General features: G+C 27.2%; 1 protein-coding gene and 1 long non-coding RNA gene across 3 annotated transcripts in view; both read left to right on the top strand.

Annotated features, from left to right (window-relative positions):
- LOC128669015 (uncharacterized) overlaps window positions 1–2107 on the top strand; it is an 88537-nt gene extending 86430 nt beyond the window's left edge. The window contains exon 5 of the long non-coding RNA XR_008404570.1: window positions 1975–2107. This is a non-coding gene — a long non-coding RNA (uncharacterized LOC128669015). The remainder of the gene's footprint in view (window positions 1–1974) is intronic.
- Window positions 2108–11950: 9843 nt separating this feature from the next.
- On the top strand, window positions 11951–14973 carry LOC106693194 (cytochrome c oxidase subunit 7C, mitochondrial). Of its 2 annotated transcripts, none has more exons than XM_014439681.2 (4): window positions 11951–12038; window positions 12125–12212; window positions 12334–12451; window positions 14884–14973. In XM_014439681.2, exons 2-3 carry the CDS (start codon window positions 12129–12131, stop codon window positions 12445–12447), a joined length of 198 nt encoding a protein of 65 aa, XP_014295167.1. In that variant the 5' UTR covers window positions 11951–12038; window positions 12125–12128; the 3' UTR covers window positions 12448–12451; window positions 14884–14973. The 2 variants fall into 2 exon arrangements, with proteins under 2 accessions (XP_014295167.1, XP_014295166.1); XM_014439680.2 differs by having other exon boundaries at window positions 11952–12061.
- The last annotated feature ends 6332 nt before the right edge of the window (window positions 14974–21305 follow it).

Here is a 21305-nt window from a genome sequence, read left to right as displayed (position 1 = left end):
ACAAAAGTAAAATTATGACAAATCGAGGTGAATATTATAATATACCTTTTAAAAGCTGGGTAATATTTTGAGAGTGAAGAATAGGCAGTAGTAGAAGTAGAAGTAGAAGTAGAAAAGGAAGAAGACGAAGAAGATTCTTTAGCCTCTTAGGTTATTAAAGTAGTTCAAGCGGATTTAAGGAGATCGTTGAGTGTGGCAAAAGTGGAATGGGGGACACAAGTTGGCACGACTGTTTCATAAGAGAAATGGACGAGCATTTATAGTTGAAACATCAGCCAAAAATTTTCTCTCTCTTACTTTTTGCTTTTGTTCTTACACTTATGTTTCTTAATTTTAATTATAATTATAGTTGTTAACAGTAAAGAAACTGGTAAACTTTATTAATTAATATTATAGAATATGATTTTTCGTTTTAATAATTTATGGATGAAGAAATGAGAGAAATGGAACTTTTTGTAATTTAATTATGATGATAGATGTGAAGTAATTGAACGGTTTATCATTTATAATATGAGAAATAAGTAGAATTGTTGGATTTTCTGTTGCATTTTAGCTGAGATTTTAGTGTGAGATTTGTAAGAGATTGAGGATTTGGCCACTGGTGATTTATATTTGAAGTATTTTTATTGGACGGGGGAAAAAGACGTTTTACTGGACTGGGATTTGGCGAAATCTGGATTTTATTTTATTTATCCATTGGGTTTTTTTAAAAATAAATTTTGGTAGAGTGACGATACTGTGATTCGGCGAGCAGATTGAATCGCTTTTAAATCTATTAATTACAACTTCGGGCGCTCATCAGATCGTTGTTTTTAATCCAGGTATTGCTGATGATATAAATATCATTTGTAGCTAAATAAATAAATAGTTGATAGATTTGTAAAATAAATATTATTTGGCTTGGAATATACTGCAATATATGCTGGCCGACTTTGCCCGTTCTGACCGAAATCACTCCGATAAACAGACACCAGCGCCACCACGAACAATTTTTTTTTATAAATAAATAATTCAAGTAATAAATATATTTATTGACAACTCAATGATAACCTAGTCAGGATATCAAACTTTCATTTTGTGATAAATAGTTTTTTTTTAATTAAAAATAATTGAACGTATTTCGTTTCTAGCCAGTGTTACTTTCTCCCCAAAATCGTTTGTCAAACAGTTTTAACCTCGCAAATAAACTCTATCAGAATTATAAAACAAAATAACTTGATTTTATTTACATATTAGTGTTTGATAAAAAATAACATTTATTATTTAAAAATAATTATCAAAAAAAATTTCTAATTTTTTCAACGGCCTATTTTGCCTCACTTTCTTCTGTAATTAACAATCATAAATTTTAAAAGAAAAAAAATTTAATTAAATTTTCTAAGCACTTTTTCAAATGAAAAAAATGACCATCTTATAAAACAGTATTAATTTATAAATAATAACAAAAAAATAACGATTTTAGAAGCCGTACTTCATAGGGTCATACTTCAGGGTCATCTGGAGATGATACAGAAATAATAAATCCGGTTAATTGAATATTTTAAGTGTTATCGTGAGTGCGTACATGCAAACATACGCACGGAGCAACGAAACCGCGTTCGATTCGCGAAGCGAAAATAATATCACAGTCAGCTTACAATTAAAAACCACTATGGCCTTCCCTAATGACGTTAATTATACGATGTAAATTCAATAATTAATTTTAATTTATTATTAAATATCAATTAATAATCCCCATTTATTAAATCATATAATTTCTTAGTGACAAAATAATTTAATTAAAGTTTCTTATAATAATTTTTTCTTTTCGCACAAAAAATCATTTTAATTATTTTTGTCATGAATTTTAATTAAATGTAATAAACGATGAATATCTTTTTATACATATATATATATATATATATATATATATATATATATATATATATATACATAATTCTCGTCTTCATATATTCCTAACATATTTTCCAGCAGTACAACAATGACCTGCGGTGTGTTCATTGTTATGTTAAATCGCAATGCAATAACATTGAAACGAAAAGGCGTGAGGCAGTGACACGCTGTATGTACTGAAGAGAATGAGGATTGAGGATGAGAATATGAGGTAGACAAGAGCTGGTGGCGGGTACCAGGGGTATTATTCAACACAGATACACAACAGAAAGGGAATCGCCAAGCTTGAAACATAATAGAATACATAAATGTGGAATCAACCTGTACTGACGTAATAATAGGGTTGAAAAATATTGTGAACAAAAAAAATAATACTTAGTTACAATAATAATAACAATATTAATAATAATAATAATAATAATATTAAGATAAATAATAATATAATAGAATATAAAAATAAATAAATGTCAAATGTGAATAAATAAATATATAAATAAGTAAATAGGATGAATGTTTAGTCTGACGTCTGTCCGACACCGGTGATGTTGTGCTAAACAAATATAAATTATTTAGAGTAGTATTTTTTATATTTTTATGTTTATGATAAATATTTATTTCAAGTAAATACATTACATGGAGTAGGTATATTTAGAGAATTTTTTATTTTACGCGGTTATTTGCAGTTAAATAAATAAAGTGATAATTACTTTGCTGACAATTAGTATAAATTTAAGCAGATGACGAGGTTTTGGGGTGAGACAGCCCAAAGCATCTGGAGGTCGATATCTGACTACATGAAGATAAAATGTTTATAAATTCTTTAAAATAATAAACAATTTTTTAAATCTATTGACAATAATAATAAACTATAAGATACTTATGGCTGTTTATATATAAAATTAATTGTCAATATTAATTGCACATTTTTTAATGTTTGTTTAATAAGTTAACCAGTTGTTTGCAAATTTTATCTTCGGATAATTGAAGGCCGCAAACCCTGAGCCCAACACGACGTTACTGGGGCTGGATACTTTTAAATTAAAGTTCCAAAGGTTCATAACTTCTTTTTTCATCCCTAGATTTTCTCACTCGCGATTGGTCCGTTGGGCCCCTACCCCGATGGATTTATGCCTTTGAGGCTGTTATATATTTCCAGTGTTAAATTATTATCTATTTATTCGATAAATCAATTGGTAACTTATACCAGATATTTTTCAGTAAATCTTTAAAAATTTATTTCTCAAAAACTAATCACGATATTTTGATAAATGTTTTTTTGTAAATCGTATTCAAAAGTTTTGCTAAAATTTTAAGATCCCGCACAAGTATGTCGCTTCAATAGATTTGGTGTTATAAATTTTCATATTTTAAATTCGTAATCAAAATTGAACTTTCGCGCCTTATTATTAAAAATTAATTTCCAAAAACATTCAAATTATTTTTCTTGAAATTACATTAAAAAATTATCATCAATTTACAAAACAATAGTCTTCTATAAATGTGATTGCTCATTTTACCCCACAATCATAATAATATAATATAAATTTGAATGATATAATTTCTGATAAAAAAAAAATGAGTAATTATTAATAGTGAGTGCCAAATTTAAACCCCTCTTTAAAACTCGGGTGAGTTATATTTTTGGCAGATTTATTGTTTTAAATTGAATCAATTATCAAAGACACTAACTCGATAATACCGAAGATTGCAAGACATTAATATCATAATAATAAAAACGCAATAATTGATTGAATTAAAAGAGATTCTATAAGACCGAGATTTATTAAATTATCATCGGTTTCCTTGCCAAAAATTTTTAAATCCCATGAATCACATAGATTTTAATAATGGAAACCGGATAACAGACTATAAAAAAAATTTAAGTAGCATTAATTTTACTTAATAATCGAGCGAAATGTCAAACTAAATATTTATAAGACAAAGTAGATCGTATGGGAAAATTTATTTGGGTACCTCGCGATTATAAATTTATATCGAGTGTACATTATGTTACAGCGTACTCAGATTTTTGACCTGCTTCGGGACTGTTAATAAATTTTTTATTATCTAGTAAATATCGATGTTGAATTTAAACTTTTAAGAAAAATTATAAAAATAAAGATTCAACTAATAATAAATACAATAACTTTGAATAACTTTTTTTATTGAGTTCTTCGGTTATTTGTTTGGAAACGTAAACTTTTAAATTATAAATAAAATTTTAATATGGAAATTGTGCAAGAGTTTTTCTTTTTTGTTAAAACGTTCTTATTTGGGTTTCAAAATAAGTTTGCGTAACTTTTATGAAAGAGGTCACTTGTAATTTATAAAATATATATTTTTACTGTATTGCACTGAAAATTTATTTTGTGAGATAGATTTAACATGGACGTGAATGATCACACGGAGAAAATTTTATTATACAGTGTAAAAAGAGCGGTGTTAAAATGAAATAATGTCGGTGTAGGTGGTGTAATTTAGTGGTGTTAAATCTGTGTAAAAAAAATTCCATGTATACATGGAAAAAAAGTCTCGAGAATATTTTAATATTTAATACATTATATACCCGTATGAAAATAACATATATGGTCAAAATATATGTAAAAATATATGATAAATATCAGAAAATATATGTGGCGAATTTAACTATATTTTCTGATATATTTTTTTTATACTAAAAAATATAATATTCGTCATATACGAGTCCGTATATGTTTAGCATATATAAAATATATATGTCAATCATACAAAAAATGTATTTTCATCATATATAAAAAAATATATTCTTGTCATATACAAAAACTATATTTTTATCATATATGAAAATATATATTCTTGTCATATACAAAAACTATATTTTTATCATATATAAAAATATATATTTCTATCAGATACGAAAAATATATTCTGATCATATATAAAAACATATATTTATAGTGTGTATGGAAAAAAAAAGTTTCTTATTCGTATGACCCACTTTAATTAAATTAGATCATAACAAATATAAATATAAAAAATAAAATATATGGTGCCATATATAATATAAATTATATGCTACCATATATTTCATTTCATATAAAAATTTTATATTTTTTAATTATAACAGGAAATATATCGATACAATATATTATAAGGTAAATGTCAATGTATATATGGCTTAATATAAAAAACATATAAGTCACATACATGGAATACATATATTTACTACTGTATATAATTTTATATTAAATCGGCGAAAACCTCTATATGATTGTTTATGATATACAATATAGTATATCATATATTTTTTTGTTGCAAACATGTATGATTTTATATATTTTAACCATATATTGTTTTTTCATTCGGGTAAATAAGAAATACTAATTCAAATCAATGAGTGCATTATACGTTTACTACACGGAGAAAAAAATATAGTAAGTTTTACTAAAAAATATGAGAATAATTACAAAATTTGGATAGTAATCTTGAAACGCTTATGATCTTTATGAAAAATTAATAAATAGATAAGCATATTTTACAAGTCGTTTAGTAATTTCTCAGTACTGGCTATGGAAAATCTCCTATATTGCATATTAATTTTCAGTTACACAGTAAAAAAGGATTCGTCAAAATTGACACCTTCGTGTGTAAAACAATCGATTGACACTTATTTATATGTTATTTCAACGTACGTCGTTTTTTTTGAAAAAGTTACACTCGTGTAGAGGTGGGTAGTTCCGGACATGTATAGTTCCATGAACTATGTCTTTTGTCGGATACGTATCCGATCTTTCTTCAAAATTCACTTTAGTATACTCACTAGTTATTTTTTGTCCGCCATTGCTATCATTACCAACAAGCAGTTAAGCAGCATAATAATTTTTGATTGGCGATTTTTATGGAATTTTGAGTTGCATACCAATCATAATTCATTCTCTATTTAGTATAAAAAATTTAGAGCGACCATAAAGCACCCTCAGTGCTATCGCGCTTGAGGTGTGCAATAATATAGTTCGTCGTGAATGCGTCTTAAACACATAGGTCGCATAGCATAATGTTGTGTATACTGAAATATTTTATACGTCAACGTTCTAAATACTGAACCTTCATGAGAATTAAAAACATTAAATAGTTCCACGGATACGATTCCAGGAACTACTTCCTTTTTGCTCCGGAAATGTTCCAGGTTCAATCCGGAATATTCCCGAACTACCCACCTCTACACTCGTGTATGTTAAAAGTAACACGTCATGAGTGTCAAAATTCTCGAAAACGTAATCTTCAGTTTTAAAACACTCATATGTTATTTGCAACACTTGAAGAGTGTTGAATTTGACATACGCTTTTGTGCTGCTTGGATACTTCTCAAAAGTATTTTTTACATTACTTAATGTAAAGTTAAAATCAATGAAACAACTGTAGATAATTGATTCTTCAGCAGTGAAATATTAAAAATAACAATAATATTAGTAAAAATAATAGAAAAATAATAATAATAATAAAAATAATAATTTTGTGTATTGTTCAATATATATATACATACAATCATTTATTATTATTTTCTTAAAATGTTCTTAAAATTAATCCAACAAAATTATAAAATGAAATGAATAATAAAAAATGCCAGCCGATCATTACAATAGTGTGGCTACACGATGAGTAGCACGTCGCCCCCCCCCCCCCCCCGAAAAAAAACCGAAGCAATAGTTTTAACTTTTTACTTGAAATTATCCGAGAATTATTTGTTTCGGTCGAGATTATTTTTAACACATTTTGTGTGTTGATTTCACAGTAGCATATAAAAAGTGTTACTTTCGTATAAAATACCATTTTTGTGTGTTAAAAAATCAATCGATTGTGACAGTTGAAACAAGATAAATATTGTATGTTAAATTGACACACAAAAGTGTTGAAAATTCAACACTCAGAATTTTAACATACGCTTTTTTTTACACTTTGACGATTCGTTTTTTACTGTGTATATTTAGTAAATCTTACTATGCCTGTTTAGTAAATTTTACTATCCCGTTTAGTAAATTTTACTATATTAGAATGGAAAAAAATAAAATAAAATTTTTATTAGCTTTTAACTTTTTATTATTATTGCTATCATTTTGATTTTTATTGTTATTTATGTTATCTGTATTGGAATTGGTGTCTATTTTTGTTTTTTAAAAAATCACTTGGTTCAACCGAGATTCGAACCCTGATCTCCCGCACGCAAGTCCTTTTCTAAGTCTGACGGCCTAATGTCTCCTTTGGACAAAAGTTTCAGAACTTGTAATACATATTTATATTTGCTATCCCCACCAACTTTTAATTTTATCTACACATAGTAGAATTTACTATACAGATAGTAAAAAAATTTAATCGTGTCTGCAAAAAATACATTGCATATAGTAATTTTTAATATTTTGTATAGCAACAAATCCTATATTGTATTGGAAAATTTATTCTCTTAAATTTGTATTTATTAATAGTACTTATAGTAAAATTTACTATACAAATAGTAAAAAATATAATTGACTTAGCAAAAAATACACAACGCATAGTAATTTTTAATATCTTATTATGTAATTATTACTAACTAGTAAATTTTACTGAACGTTTAGTAATAATTACAATGCAGAATGTATTTTTTCATATATGTTAATAAATTTTACTATAAGGATGTAATTTTTACTATACTTTTTTTTCCGCGTAGAAAAAAAATGTATTGCATATAAAAAAATATAAAAATTTAATAAATATTATCCGGAGGAAATTTCAATTTTGCTGTATACTTATTTAAATAATTACTTATATTTTTCGTAATTAATTCAAAAATTACACAATTTACACCTACCATTTCAATCAACAACAATTAATTAATGAATTAGTTAATAGAAATACTGTTTTTAATAAATAAATTTTTAAAAAATTAATAAATAAAATTTAAATTTAACTTGACCTCGTTCCCTAATAAAAATAAAACCAAACCAAAATGTCATTAATCATAAATTATAATCCAGAAAAATCCTTGAACCATTAAATATATTTTACAAACATTTAAAGCAACAAAAGAATAAAAAAATAGCAGACAGCAATAAATATTTCCGGGCAAGAATTTTTTATCTTTCTCGCTCAACGGATTTTCGTTAGCCGTTGGCACTCAACTCAACGTCTCCAGTAATTCTCAATTCACTCCAGTCTCCAGTACGTGGGTGGTCACGAACCAAACGGAACTCTCCAGGGATACCTCACTTTGCACTTACGATAACTGAGGACACTACATATTTTAAATCGATTCGATTGCCTCTGTTTCCATATAATACATTACTTACTAAACCCTAACTCACTAACTCACTCACTTATCCTTCAACTTTTTAACTCTTTTATCCCCTAAAAAAAAACATTATATAAGAGAATGTGGGGTAAAATGAGACACCATCGGCCAATAAAAAAAAATCATTCAAAAATAGTCAGTGAAAATTGAAAAAAACTGACTCAGGTAAAATGGGTCATTAATAAAAAAGTTTTTTATTTTTTTACAAATTTTCAAAAATAGTGACAAGGATGACAGGAATCGTAGTGAGATTTTTTTGATACACGGAGAAAAAAATTAAGTAATTTTTACAAAATTTGTAAAAAAAATTACAATCCGATAAGTAATCTTGAAACGTTAATTGGCAAAAAACGTTAAAATTTTTAACAGAAATTTTTGTCAGCACAGAAAATTTAAGAAAAATCAAATTTTGGAAATAAAAATTTAAATTTCGATAAAATCTCAAATTTTAAAAAAAGCTTCATTTGAATCTTTCCATATCACGAGGCAAATTTCTACACTATTTTACGAAAAAAAAAATTTTATGATATTATAGGAATGGTTCCCATAAAATTATGGGAATAGTTCCCATAATATTATAAGAACTATTCCCATACTATTGTAGGGATGGTTCCCATAATATATAGAAATCATATCTATAATAGTATGGGTGCAATTCCTATGCCATTATGGGAACCATTCTAATAATACATAGGAATACTTCCCATAAGTTTTTTTCCGTGTAGATAGTAATAATTGAAATAACAAATTACGTTTTTACAAATCATCATAATTTTTTTTTTTTTTGGATTGTAATTTTTTATATGAGATAGTAAGTTTTTAAATGTAATTGTAATTATTATTTAATTTTGACCTGCATTTTTTCAGTGTAGGGATGTTACTGTAAGTAGTTAAGAAAAAAAAAATAGGTAAAGTAATGATTTGAAGTACGTATTTAAAAATTTCACTAAAAGTTTTGTTAAAAGTACATCTAAAGTTGTAAAAGTTCCGCTGAGAATTATATTTAGTAAAATTATTATTTAAAGATGTAACTCTCACAGGCTTTTGCTAAAAGTTTCTACTTTTTAATTCGAAGCGTTGCGTTATTATATAAAAGTGCAAAATGTCTTTTCTTCTTTTTCGCATATTGTATAGATTACACTTCAAACAATGAGTTAAAATAAAATTATTTTGCGTATGAAGTCAACTTTTAAAGAAAATTCTGTGAATTTCATTGACTTTTTTATAATTTTTACAGAACTGCTATGTCCATGCACTGGAAAATTCCTGAAAAAAAAAAAAGAAATAAAATAAAAATTACCGCATTTTTTCAGTGGTCGGTTTTGCCCGGTCTCGTTTCGTCCGTCTTTCTCATCATATATATATATGTATATATATATATATATATATATATATATATATATATATATTGTTTAATTATCACATGCTTAACGAACCACATCAAACAAGATTTTAACATCAATACATTTCCGTTAAATTTATTTTATCCATTAACAATTTGCAAAACCTTTTAAATAATAATTACCTTTACTTATTTTAATTACATAATATCCACAAACCTTCGAGAACAAGTATTTTCCATTTAGATATATTTATTTAACTATTACCTATTTCTTCATCAGTAATTAATGATTATCGAAAATTAAATTTTAAACTCAATTTGTGACTGGTGGGAAAAATTATATCCGGAAACAATTAATTCAGATCTATACTATACACGGAAAGAAAATTATGGGAATAGTCCCTATAATTATGGGAATGGTTCCTATAATTTATGGAAAAACTTCCTATAATATAATGAGAATTGTCTCTATACTATCATGAAAATTTGAATTCAAAGAAAAGTCTGAGAATCACTTCTACACGAAAGGGAAAGTATAGAAGTATTCCTATGTATTATGGGAATGGTTCCCATAATGGTATAGGAATGGTTCCCTTAATGATACAGAAATTGTTCCTATAATATTATGGTGATGGTTCTTATATATTATAGGAAGAATCCCTATACTATTGTCGGAACCATTCTCATAATATTATAGAAACGATTGCCATTATAATATAGGAATGGTTCCCATAATAGTACAGGAACTGTTCCTTTAATATAGGATTTGTACCCATATTATTGTAGAAATGGTTCTTATATATTATAGGTAGCATCTCTATAATATTATAGAAACCATTCCTATAAAATAAGGGAATCATTCCTATAATATTGTGGAATGGTTCCCATAATATTATGGGAACCATTCCACAATATTATGGGAATCGTTTCCATATTATTTGGGAACCATTCCACAATGTTATGGGAATCGTTCCCATACTATTATGGGAACCATTTTTATAATATTTTAGGAATGGCTCCTATAATATTATAAAAATGGTTCCTATAATATTATAGGGATGCTTCCTATAATATATAAAAACCATTCCTACAATAGTATGGGTACAATTCCTATAATATTTTAGGAATGGTTCCTTTAATGTATAGAAACCATTCCTATAATAGTATGGGTACAATTTCTATACCATTATGGGAACCATTCCCACAATTCATAGGAATACTTCCTATAATTTTCTTTTCGTTCACTCTCTAAACTTGAAATAGTTAAATTTTCAGTTTTTTCCAGTGATCAACTAATTCACTGAGAAAAAGTGAATGTTATGGATGAATAGTGAAAATTTTACTTTTTACACAGTAGAATTAAAACATTACTTTTTAATAAGTAATTATCATTAGAACTATTTACTATTAACAACTACTGTGAATTTCTTTGTTTTTATAAGTGCATTATTTCACTGGGTAAATAAGTGCATATGCATGAATTACAACTGCGTCGACTTTTAGCTGTGGCAAATAGTGAATATACACTGTGAGTTAGTGACAATTCACTATTTCAGGTTTAGAGATGAATTTATGTCTTCTTTTTTTTTTTTTGTATTTTTTTCCGAAAACTACATGCAAAGATAAAAATTTTGAAAAAAAAAAAAAAACGTCTGAATTGTTTATTTTTGAAAAAGTTATAGCACTTTGAAAAAAAGTCTTATTTCGTCGTTCTAGAAAAATTCGCGCTTATTTGGTGACGCCACGAATACAGCAGACTTCCCATAAAAAATATAATAAGCCTGAATACTCCCTAATAGCTACTTTAACTTGAAATTGACAGTAATTTGATGTTGAAATTACCTGAAATTTGCTGCCCGAATTCGCTGACAATTTGACAGCAAAAGTTGAAAATAAAAATTTTCCATTAATTTTTTTTCAGTTCACAGATAACTTTTTACAAAAAAAAAGTCGGTAATAATTATTCTTGCCATTCTGCTAGAAAGTAAGCAATTTTATACATAAAATTGTCAACAATTTGACGGTAAAAAAGTAGTAAACAATTTTTGAAGTCAAATTAACAATAAATTGGCATAAAATTTGAAAACTGACGGCAACTTTTTTCTAATCAACCTTTGAAGTGAATGTGCATTCTAATTCGGGCAGTAAATTGACGTCAAATTCAATAGCAACTTGCATAAAAATTGTTGTCAAAAATGAAAAAACTCGTAAGTGACATTTGACGGAAAATTCAAAGAACTTTTGCTAAAGCAAACTGCGCTATCAAAGAGTTGTCAGAGCAGGACTTCCTCTGAAATTTATTTTATCGATTCTCGGTAGGAAATGTGTCAAAATTACAGATGGCAGCAGCAGTTGGGCAGCCAGCACATGTTCTATGTTCAGTGCCTCCAAGTGGGTGTGAATGGTCCTGCAAGTGGGAGCAAGAAGTCCGGGCGCATGCGCGTTTATCTTGTAGGCCATATTGATATTGTACATCCATTTGCATCCATTGCGCATTAGGTTGTAAAATTATCTAACTCACTGTAAGCATACTTAAACATATTCATATTAATTTATAATTATAAAAAATTATTTTTAATTAACAGCAAAATGTTTGCCCGACAAATGCTGAGACGCTTTACGACAAGTGCAGTCCGTCGTTCAGAACATGAGTCTGGAGGAATTCCCGGTGCTGTAAGTAATTGCATAATTAATTTATACTACAAAATCTTCAATGGAAATTTTTACCGACGAATTACTGGTTATTTTGATAATCAATAATTAATTATTGTTATTTTTTGTTTTTGTTTTTTAGAACTTGCCATTCGATATCAAAAATAAGTACAAACTTACTGCTTATTTCATCATGTTCTTTGGCAGTGCCTTGGCATTGCCATGGATTATCGTTCGTCATCAAATGTTGAAGTAAATTCGTAAGTATTTTTTTTTTTCTATACAATTAATAAAAATAGAATCGAGGTATTATAATCAAGGCCATTCTCAAACAGTTTTTTCCCCCATTTTTCAAAAACTCAATTCTCATAACCGTAAAAATTTTAATAATTAATTTTAAAATAATTAAAACGTTGATTGATAAAAGGACACTTTTACCCAGATATAGAATTTTAAAAAATTACTTACAGTTGTTATCAATTAGAAGGTTGACGAAATTTGTTGAATGAGTTTTCGTCTAAAAAATTCGATATTACAAATTTTACTATGGGTATGAAAATTTTACTGAAATTTATCTCACTAAAATTATATCAATTTTATAATTTTAATTTTCAAGTTTTTTAGGCTAAAACTCATTCAACAAATTTTCTCTAACTTCTGATTGATAACGTCTGTAAGTAGTTTTTTTTTAAATTCTATATCTGGACAAAAGTGTTCTTTTATACTAAGAGAAAAAAAATCAAATTAATAAACATGTTTACTTGAACATAATAATAAAAACAAGAAAAAATTTACTAGATCGAAGTATAATATTTCTTATCTCTATAACAATTATTTAAAACCTACTCATAAATTTCTACAGGCAATAGATTTTTACTAAAATTAAGAAAATATTTTCTAGCACTATTTAAGTCAACTTATACTTGAATTAAGACATTTCACTTGGAAATATACATTTTTTTTTCACGGTATCAATTAAGGCTTTATTTTTTTTTTAAAGTAATTAACAAAATTTTAATAAGGCCATTGCATATTTTTAAAAAGTGAAGACATTGTCTGAGAATATCCTTAATGAATAGAAGTATATTTAAATTTATGTTACGAAAATCAACAAAAGCCTTGAAATTTTATATGATTCTGAAGTTAAGGAAGTTCGGGCGAATCTAATGTAAAAAAGAATTTTCCAGCTTTAAGATTTGAAACTTAGTATATATATAAATAAGTACTTTATCTATGTATTCTCAAAATTTGAATATGATCCACCGTCTAGTTTTTTAGAAAAAAAGATTTAAAAATGACGTTTTTAAAGTTCTTATACACAGGCTCTTATGGCGAACAAGCTTCCGTCATGACTTATTCGATTTTTTTCATTATTAACCTCCCAAATTTAAGAAATAAAAAACCATGTTATAAGCTTGAATATTTTTAGACTATGATAAGATTTTAACAATATAGTGTTACCGACGTAGTTATTTAAATAATTAAAGTTAAACTTTATTTTTTAATCTCGTTCATCGACAGAGATACATATTTTGAGGGTTTGGCAACGTCGCGGAAGCAGCTGAGAGAAAAAACAAAGATAGAAATACATTAATAAGAGAGACGAGATTATAAATAAATTTTTCCCGCTTTAATTTGAATATCGATGTTTAAGGAGTTAGAACCCCTGTTGCCAAATCTTTTTATTAAATCATATGAGTCAAAAATAACCAAGATATTTCATTACTTTCTTTCATTAAATAAGTAATAATTATTCATTTATGAATTCAGTATGTTATTATAAATTAAAATAATGACTTTTCATATGATACTGAAGTTGACCGACGTCTAATAATTTTTGAGTTTTTTTTAAAGCAGCAAATAATAAAAAAAAAAAATATTTTAAAAAATTGCACTTATAGTTTTTTCAATGTTCTACATGTGCATTTTTTTAGTTTCTATTTTTTTCTGTAATTCATTTGTTGAAAAAAAATTCAAAAATTTTTAACTGTCCGTTAACTTCTGGATCATCTTTTTATAATTATGAGGAGAATTTAGCAAAAAAGAATTCAAACACTGCTTTGACACTAATTTCGCTCGAGTCTCCTCAAAAAACCTTTTTTATGCATTTTTTAAAAATTGTAATTTACTGACCAACACCTTGGTTATAAAAATTACAAAATAGTCTGATTTCTGCTATTTCCAGTATCATTAAAAACACCTTTCAAAATAAAGTAAAAACTTGAATCTGTTTAGCAGACAATTAATAATTTTCACATTTTTTTTTTTAACAAATCAATTACAAAAAAAAAAAAGATTCTACGCATGCAGAAACTTAATAAAATTACATATGGATTAATAAAATAAAATAATTTTATTAAACATTTTAATTAACTCTAATACACCAATTATCAAATCCCTCGATTCTATTTTTCAAATAAAAATATTTTACTTTAACCCTAATTAAAAACTCCACTTGAATCGAATTGGAAAATTCTTATCGAAAATTTCCGATTGATTTTCAATCAGATTCGATCGGAAAGTTCATAATAAATTGAATGTAAATCAGAAATAGTAAACTTATCCGGAAAAAAATAGTATTTTTCGATTGAATTTATAGAAATCTGATTGAGTTTCAATCGAATCTAATTGGAGTTTTTAATCAGGAAATGACTTACAATTTTTATAAATAATTATTATTTTTATTTTTCAGATAAAAGTAGTTGGAGTAGTTTATTCGAATTCGGAATTTTCAAATAAATAATGTATTAAAATTATATAAATAAATTTAACTTCACATTTACTTATATGTATATTTGTATATTTATTAAATAATAATAATAATAATAATAGAACTTGGTATCACCGTAGCTTCATAAAATAATAAAATGTCTTAGGGTTAGACCTTATAAATATTTTATTCTTAAAACATTTAAATATCTCTGTAATTAAGTCATTCAAATTTTTTTTTATTCAATTTTTCTGTTATCTATCGAAATCTGGATACGGTACTGGAGGTCTTGGAACTTTTTTAAAACAATCTAAAATGATTAATCAGATAATTAATTAATTATTGTATTGATAAATATGAAATTCAATTTATAAAGTAAAATTACTTACGATTTTGCATATTTAATTTTTTACATTCGGGACAGTCGGCGCTGTTAGAATGACATGAATCAGTACAAGAAACAGGGGTTTTATTTTTTTCAATTCCATCAATTTTATTGTTTTTACGTCCCGGAATTACCTTAAGTAATAATAATTATTATTATTAGTAATATTACTACTCAATAAAAAAAAATGTGTAGTAAATTTTTAGGTAGATTTTCACCTATGAATCCTAACATCTCTATATGGGGTTTCTACATACACGGAAAGAAAATTCCACTAAAATTTACGATGCTAACATCGTTATCGTGGACTAGACTTTCATTGGCGTCAATTTTTGAATGTCTTATTTTAAAATTTTCTATAGTCTTCGTTAAAATTACGATGTTAAATAGTATAGAATATAACCTATATCGTAATTTCAACAAAGACTATAGTAGATTTTGAAGTAAGACATTTAAAAATTGACGCCATTGAAAGTCTAGTTCACGACTACGATGTTAACATCGTAAATTTTAGTGGAATTTTCTTTCCGTGTAAATCAAATTTTTTAAATAAAATTCTTATATAGAAATCCGGATACTCACAGTTTCCTATATGGGTTTCTTATATAGGAATTCAGATTTCTAATTTTTTATGGGAGACTCTTAATAATTATTAAGAATTCAAATGCCCAAAGTTTTTGATGTGAGTTCGTTATGGGACATTGGATAAATCTTATAGATTCTCATAGAAAATACTAAAGAACATGAACAAGTACTCTTATAAAACCTCTTACATAAGTTCTATGAGGTTTTATGTGTGTATATCATTTTTATAAGATGTTTTCAATGGGGTGTTGTCATTTAAATACATCATTTTTAATGGAAAATTTCTATTTGGGAAATCATATGCTTGTAGTTTTTAGAAGTGTGAAAATATTCGAATTTTCGAATATTAATATTTGAATGAAATAGTTAAAATTATTCGTCAGTTTTCGAATTATTTGAGTTCTTCGAATTATTAAAATTTTCCGAATTATTTGTCAATGTTGAAAATTGTCTACAAATTTTTGAGCGATTCATCAGTTTCCAGATTATCCGTAAATTTTTTAATTTGTCGTACATTTTCTAAACGTTCCTAGTAGTTCCCCATATGAGTTTCTTATATTAAAATCCAAATCCTTAATTATCCATGTAAAATTCCTATATAAGAATTCAAAACCCAAATTTTTTTTTTATGGGTTCTAAAAATTTCAATGCAGATACCCATAGATTCCTATGTCAGTTTCCGAAAATATAATTCATACAATTTTTCCCATGGGAATTTCTAAATAAAAATTCAAATTCCCCTATGGGTTTCCCATGATAGAAACGAGATATTTAATTTTTAATGTAAAATTTCTATATAAGAATTCAGATACCCATAGATTCCCATACAAGAGTCCAGAAACCCATATAATCATAAATTGTTTCTTTTTACAAGATTAAGGACTCATTATTCTAAAAAATCATATTGTAGACAGGACATACATCAACACCATAAACTAATGGACGTTCTTTTTTTTCATGTGTTTTATAATTTTCGCTTTTTTTCCTCTTCCAAACTCGATCCTCATCAATACTATTGCCCCGCGAATTGATTAGCGGTCTCCTTGATTCATTTTTGGCATTTATTATTACACATTTGTTTCTATCCCTCTCCTTACGGACACATGATATTGTTATACATAGTATCAGTCCAATTGATAAAATTATTATAATTAATGAAAAGGAGCCTAGTGTTATTGGTGACGTCCATAACTGTAAATTATCCACAATTAGTATTCATAAAAGTTATTTTCACGAGAAACAATTATTGTGAATGTTATTCTCAGAAAGTTGGCGGTAGCTTGTAGCCAAAAGTTGCAGAAGCTGAAGTTGTCGATAACTTGTCATCAAGTTGGTCGGAAACTAATCAATGACCCACTTTTTCACGATCAACTCTTGTTATCAGGGTTGTACATTTTAAGTGCCCTGATAGCCAAGTTGGCGAGAAACTGACGAGAAACTTGCAGCCGCAACTGGACACCAAGTTGACCGCCAACAGTTGGTATCTCCAATAGTTGATAGACATTTTCTGAGAAAGTTGGTGGCAAAAGTTGCTTGCAAAAGTTGACAATCATAAGTTGACGGTAAGTTTCCTTTCAATTTCCTTAGAAATTTGCATTCCAGTTGCGGCTCCATACTAACGCCAACTTTCTGAGAAAGTTGGCGGTAACTTGTAGCCAAAAGTTGCAAAAGCTGAAGTTGTCGATAACTTGTCGTCAAGTTGGTCGGAAACTAATGAATGGTCAACTTTTTCACGATCAACTCGTGTTATCAGGGTGTTTATCACAAAAATAATATTAATTTAATTACCATTTCATAACAACCATCGATAAATGGATTTGTACATAATCGACAAACTCTTGATCCTAAATTCGGTTGATATGAACCTACTGGACATCTTTTACATTGTGGTGATAAATCTTTACTATGGAAACCCGGTAAACAAGGAACTGAAATTTTTGAAAAAATGATCTCATTGTTTATTTTTATAAGTAAATAAAAAAATAACTTTAGATTTACTGAATTTTTTTTTATTAAAAGAAAAATAGAAGTTGAAAGAAATAAGTTGATTGTAATTAGTATGATTTTAATAAATTTTTAAATTATTCAGAAAATTTTAATTATTTGTAATTTATTGTAATAAATTTTTTATAATAAATCATAAGTTGGATAACAATTTGATGTTTTTAGTTTGAACCAAATATTTTAATGTTAATCGAATAATACAAAAGTTCACGAATAATTTGAAAATTAATAAATAATTCGAACTCATCGAATAATTCAAAAACTTATGATCAAGTCGAACTATCTGAAAACTTACAAATAATTCAAATTATTCGAAAGCTTATGAATACTTCGAACTCTTCGAATAATTCGAAAACTTACGAATACTTTGAATTCTTCAAATAATTTGAAAATAGACGAATACTTTGAATAATTCGAAAGCTTGCGAATAATTTGAGTTATTCGAAAGTTTATGAATACTTCGAACTCCTCAAATAATTCGAATTATTCAAGAGCTTATAAATATCTCGAGCTCATTGAATAATTCGAAAGCTTACGAATACTTTGAATTCTTCGTATAATTCAAAAGACAAATGCTTCGAATAATTTAAAAGCTTACGAATGCTTCGAATAATTCGAATTATTTGAAAGTTCGTGAATACTTAGAACTCCTCGAATAATTCGAAAGCTTACGGATATTTAGAATTCTTAAAAAAATTCGAAAATAGGCGAATACTTCGAATTATTCAAAAACTTACAAATACTTCGAATTATTCGAAAGCTTCCGAATATTTCGAATAATTCGAAAATACAGAAAGGATTCAAAAATTTAAAAATTCTTCGAATAACTTGAAAAATTACGAATAATTCAAATTTAAATTCGATTTGAATTTCAATTCGATTCGATTTAAACAGATTCAAACTTCATTAGATTTTATTTTTGTTCTTATTGAAAATTTCAATAAAAAATTAATTCACCTCCCCCCCTCCTTTTTTATAAGAATAAAAATAATTCAAAATTACCACAATGAATAGTATTGAGCCCATAACCAGCAGGACAGCCGACCAATAATCCAACCCCAGTACTTCGTTCAAAAATTTCATTATTCTTATCATCACTGACGTAATCTTTTTTTCTTTGAAATCTTGGGTTTGAATCGGGCACCAAAGTTTGTCGCCTACCATGTGACAACCTAAAAACGACTGTCGTTAAAACTCCCAATAAAAACTGTTTTTAAAAACAATAAAAAAAAAACTATGACCAATTAAATAATTTAATACTACTAACTATTTTTAGTTAAAATTGCACCGAGATTTTTACTTAGTAGTAGAATAATTTTATCTTGAATGGCTTTGTGACATCGGAGACCGCATTTCGAGTCGACCGATATCGCCTTTGTCAGGGAAGAAAGAGTCAGCAATACTTTTATAGAGATTTCATGATCGTAACAATGTGGGGCGAAGATAAATGTATCGCAGAGTTTGTGTGGACATAAGATAGTATTTAGTTTCTGTGGTAAATAAGTTGTCAGAGTATCCAGAGCCTCGTCTTCACAATTTTCAACGCGGTAACGGTTCCCACCGCGCAATGAGTACCGCGGAAGTGTTACGACTTGGATACCGTGTTTGTAAACATGCTTGACAACTTCTTCGTTGTCTGGATCGATGAAAGTCAGGGTACATGAATAATTTCCAGCATCTTGGATACTTAGGCTACTGAGCTCAAGGTTTCCGTTCTTGTGGATTGTCCCTAGAATTTAAATATTACTTTTTTTTACTGATGTACACTGATGAGAAAATTATGGTAACAGTTACAATATATTATGGGAATGGTTCCAATAATGCATGGTAACCGGTTTTTTTCAAATGTTGATTATAGGAACGGCACCCATATATATTATGGTAATCATTCCTATAATTATGGGTATAATTCCCATATGGTATCGGAATAGTTCCTATGGAATCATAGTAATCGTTACCATGTAACTATGATAATGGTTACCATAATATTATGGTAACCGTTACCATAATATTATGGTAATGGTTACCATAATATTTAGAAATTATAATAAATTTTTTTTTTGTAATAAGCGTTTTTTTTGTATACTTAAAATTTGTATTATACAAAAAAAAAACGATTCTTCCAAAAAAAAAAATTATTATAATTTCTAAATATTATGGGAATTATTACGATGATATTATGGTAACCATTCCCATACTATTATGGTAACTATTTCTATAATATTATGGTAATCATTACCATAATAATATGGTAACGGTTACCATAATATCATGGTAATAATTTCCATACATTATGGGAATGATTACTATAATATTATGATAACCATTACCATAATATGATGATTATGTTTACAATAATATTATAGGAATAGTTACCATAATATATAGGGCTTATTCCCATATACAGTTAGGAACCATTACAATGTGGTTATAGGGTTCGTTACTATTTGCTTGTGGGAACTATTCCTATGAGTATGGTAATCATTACCATGATTCTTTCACATGCAATATGGGAACTGTTACCATAATGATAGGAATTGATCCCATACTTATGGAAACTTTTCCCAGAAAGTATGGGTCTATATCCCATAATCCCAAGTAATCATTACCATAACGGTATGGGATGATATTTTATAAACATACTAGGAACAGTTACCATAATTTTCTCTCCGTGTATATTAGGCTGGTTGTTAAAAATTAAATTTTTTCAAGCATTTCATTAAAAGCTTCTTTTTTGTTAAAAATACCTGGGATTTTTTCTTTTTAAGTAAAAAAAAACATGTGCCGCAGGACGATTGAAGTTCATTTTTCGATACAATCGCGGTTTTTTTTTTAAATATCTCATGAAATATGCAAATTAAAGGAAAAAGTCATAGGAACAATTCTGTAGGAAATTAAATTTTTGACAAAAAAGGTCATTTTCATTTTTTTTATAAAATGTGTATTTATGAAGTTATTTTAAAAAAAAATTTTTTAGATCTTATGAATTGAGCATTTTAAGGATTATAAATGTTAAAAATAACATTTTTCTAAGTATATAGAAACTATAACAAGCATTAATGATTGATATGTTACGAGTTACAGAGATCCTGATCAAAATTAAGGCATCCATTGGATGTTCGAAGGTCTCGGGTATCAGAAAAGTCTTCTGGAAGAACGCTGGTATATAGAAGGGAATAAAAAAATTTCTTCTCTTCGAGCTCGAAAAGCTGTTCGACATTTCATCGAAACAAAAAATTTTTTCCGACAATATCTTGGAACGAATCAAAAATTTCAAAATTGTCAAGCAAAAGGCGTGATTGATTTTTTGCAAATATCTCTGTAAATATTTAAAATTTTGAAAAATTGTTAGATACCTTTTTTGTAGTGTTTTAAATTGTCGACAAAAAAGGTCTCTTTCACTTTTTTCAAAAACTCGATAACTATTAAG

Source organism: Microplitis demolitor, chromosome 2, assembly GCF_026212275.2.
Source record: "Microplitis demolitor isolate Queensland-Clemson2020A chromosome 2, iyMicDemo2.1a, whole genome shotgun sequence".
NCBI lineage: Eukaryota > Metazoa > Arthropoda > Insecta > Hymenoptera > Braconidae > Microplitis > Microplitis demolitor.
The sequence above is the reverse complement of the archived record's forward strand: the minus strand, read 5'-3'. Positions and strand labels throughout refer to the sequence as shown.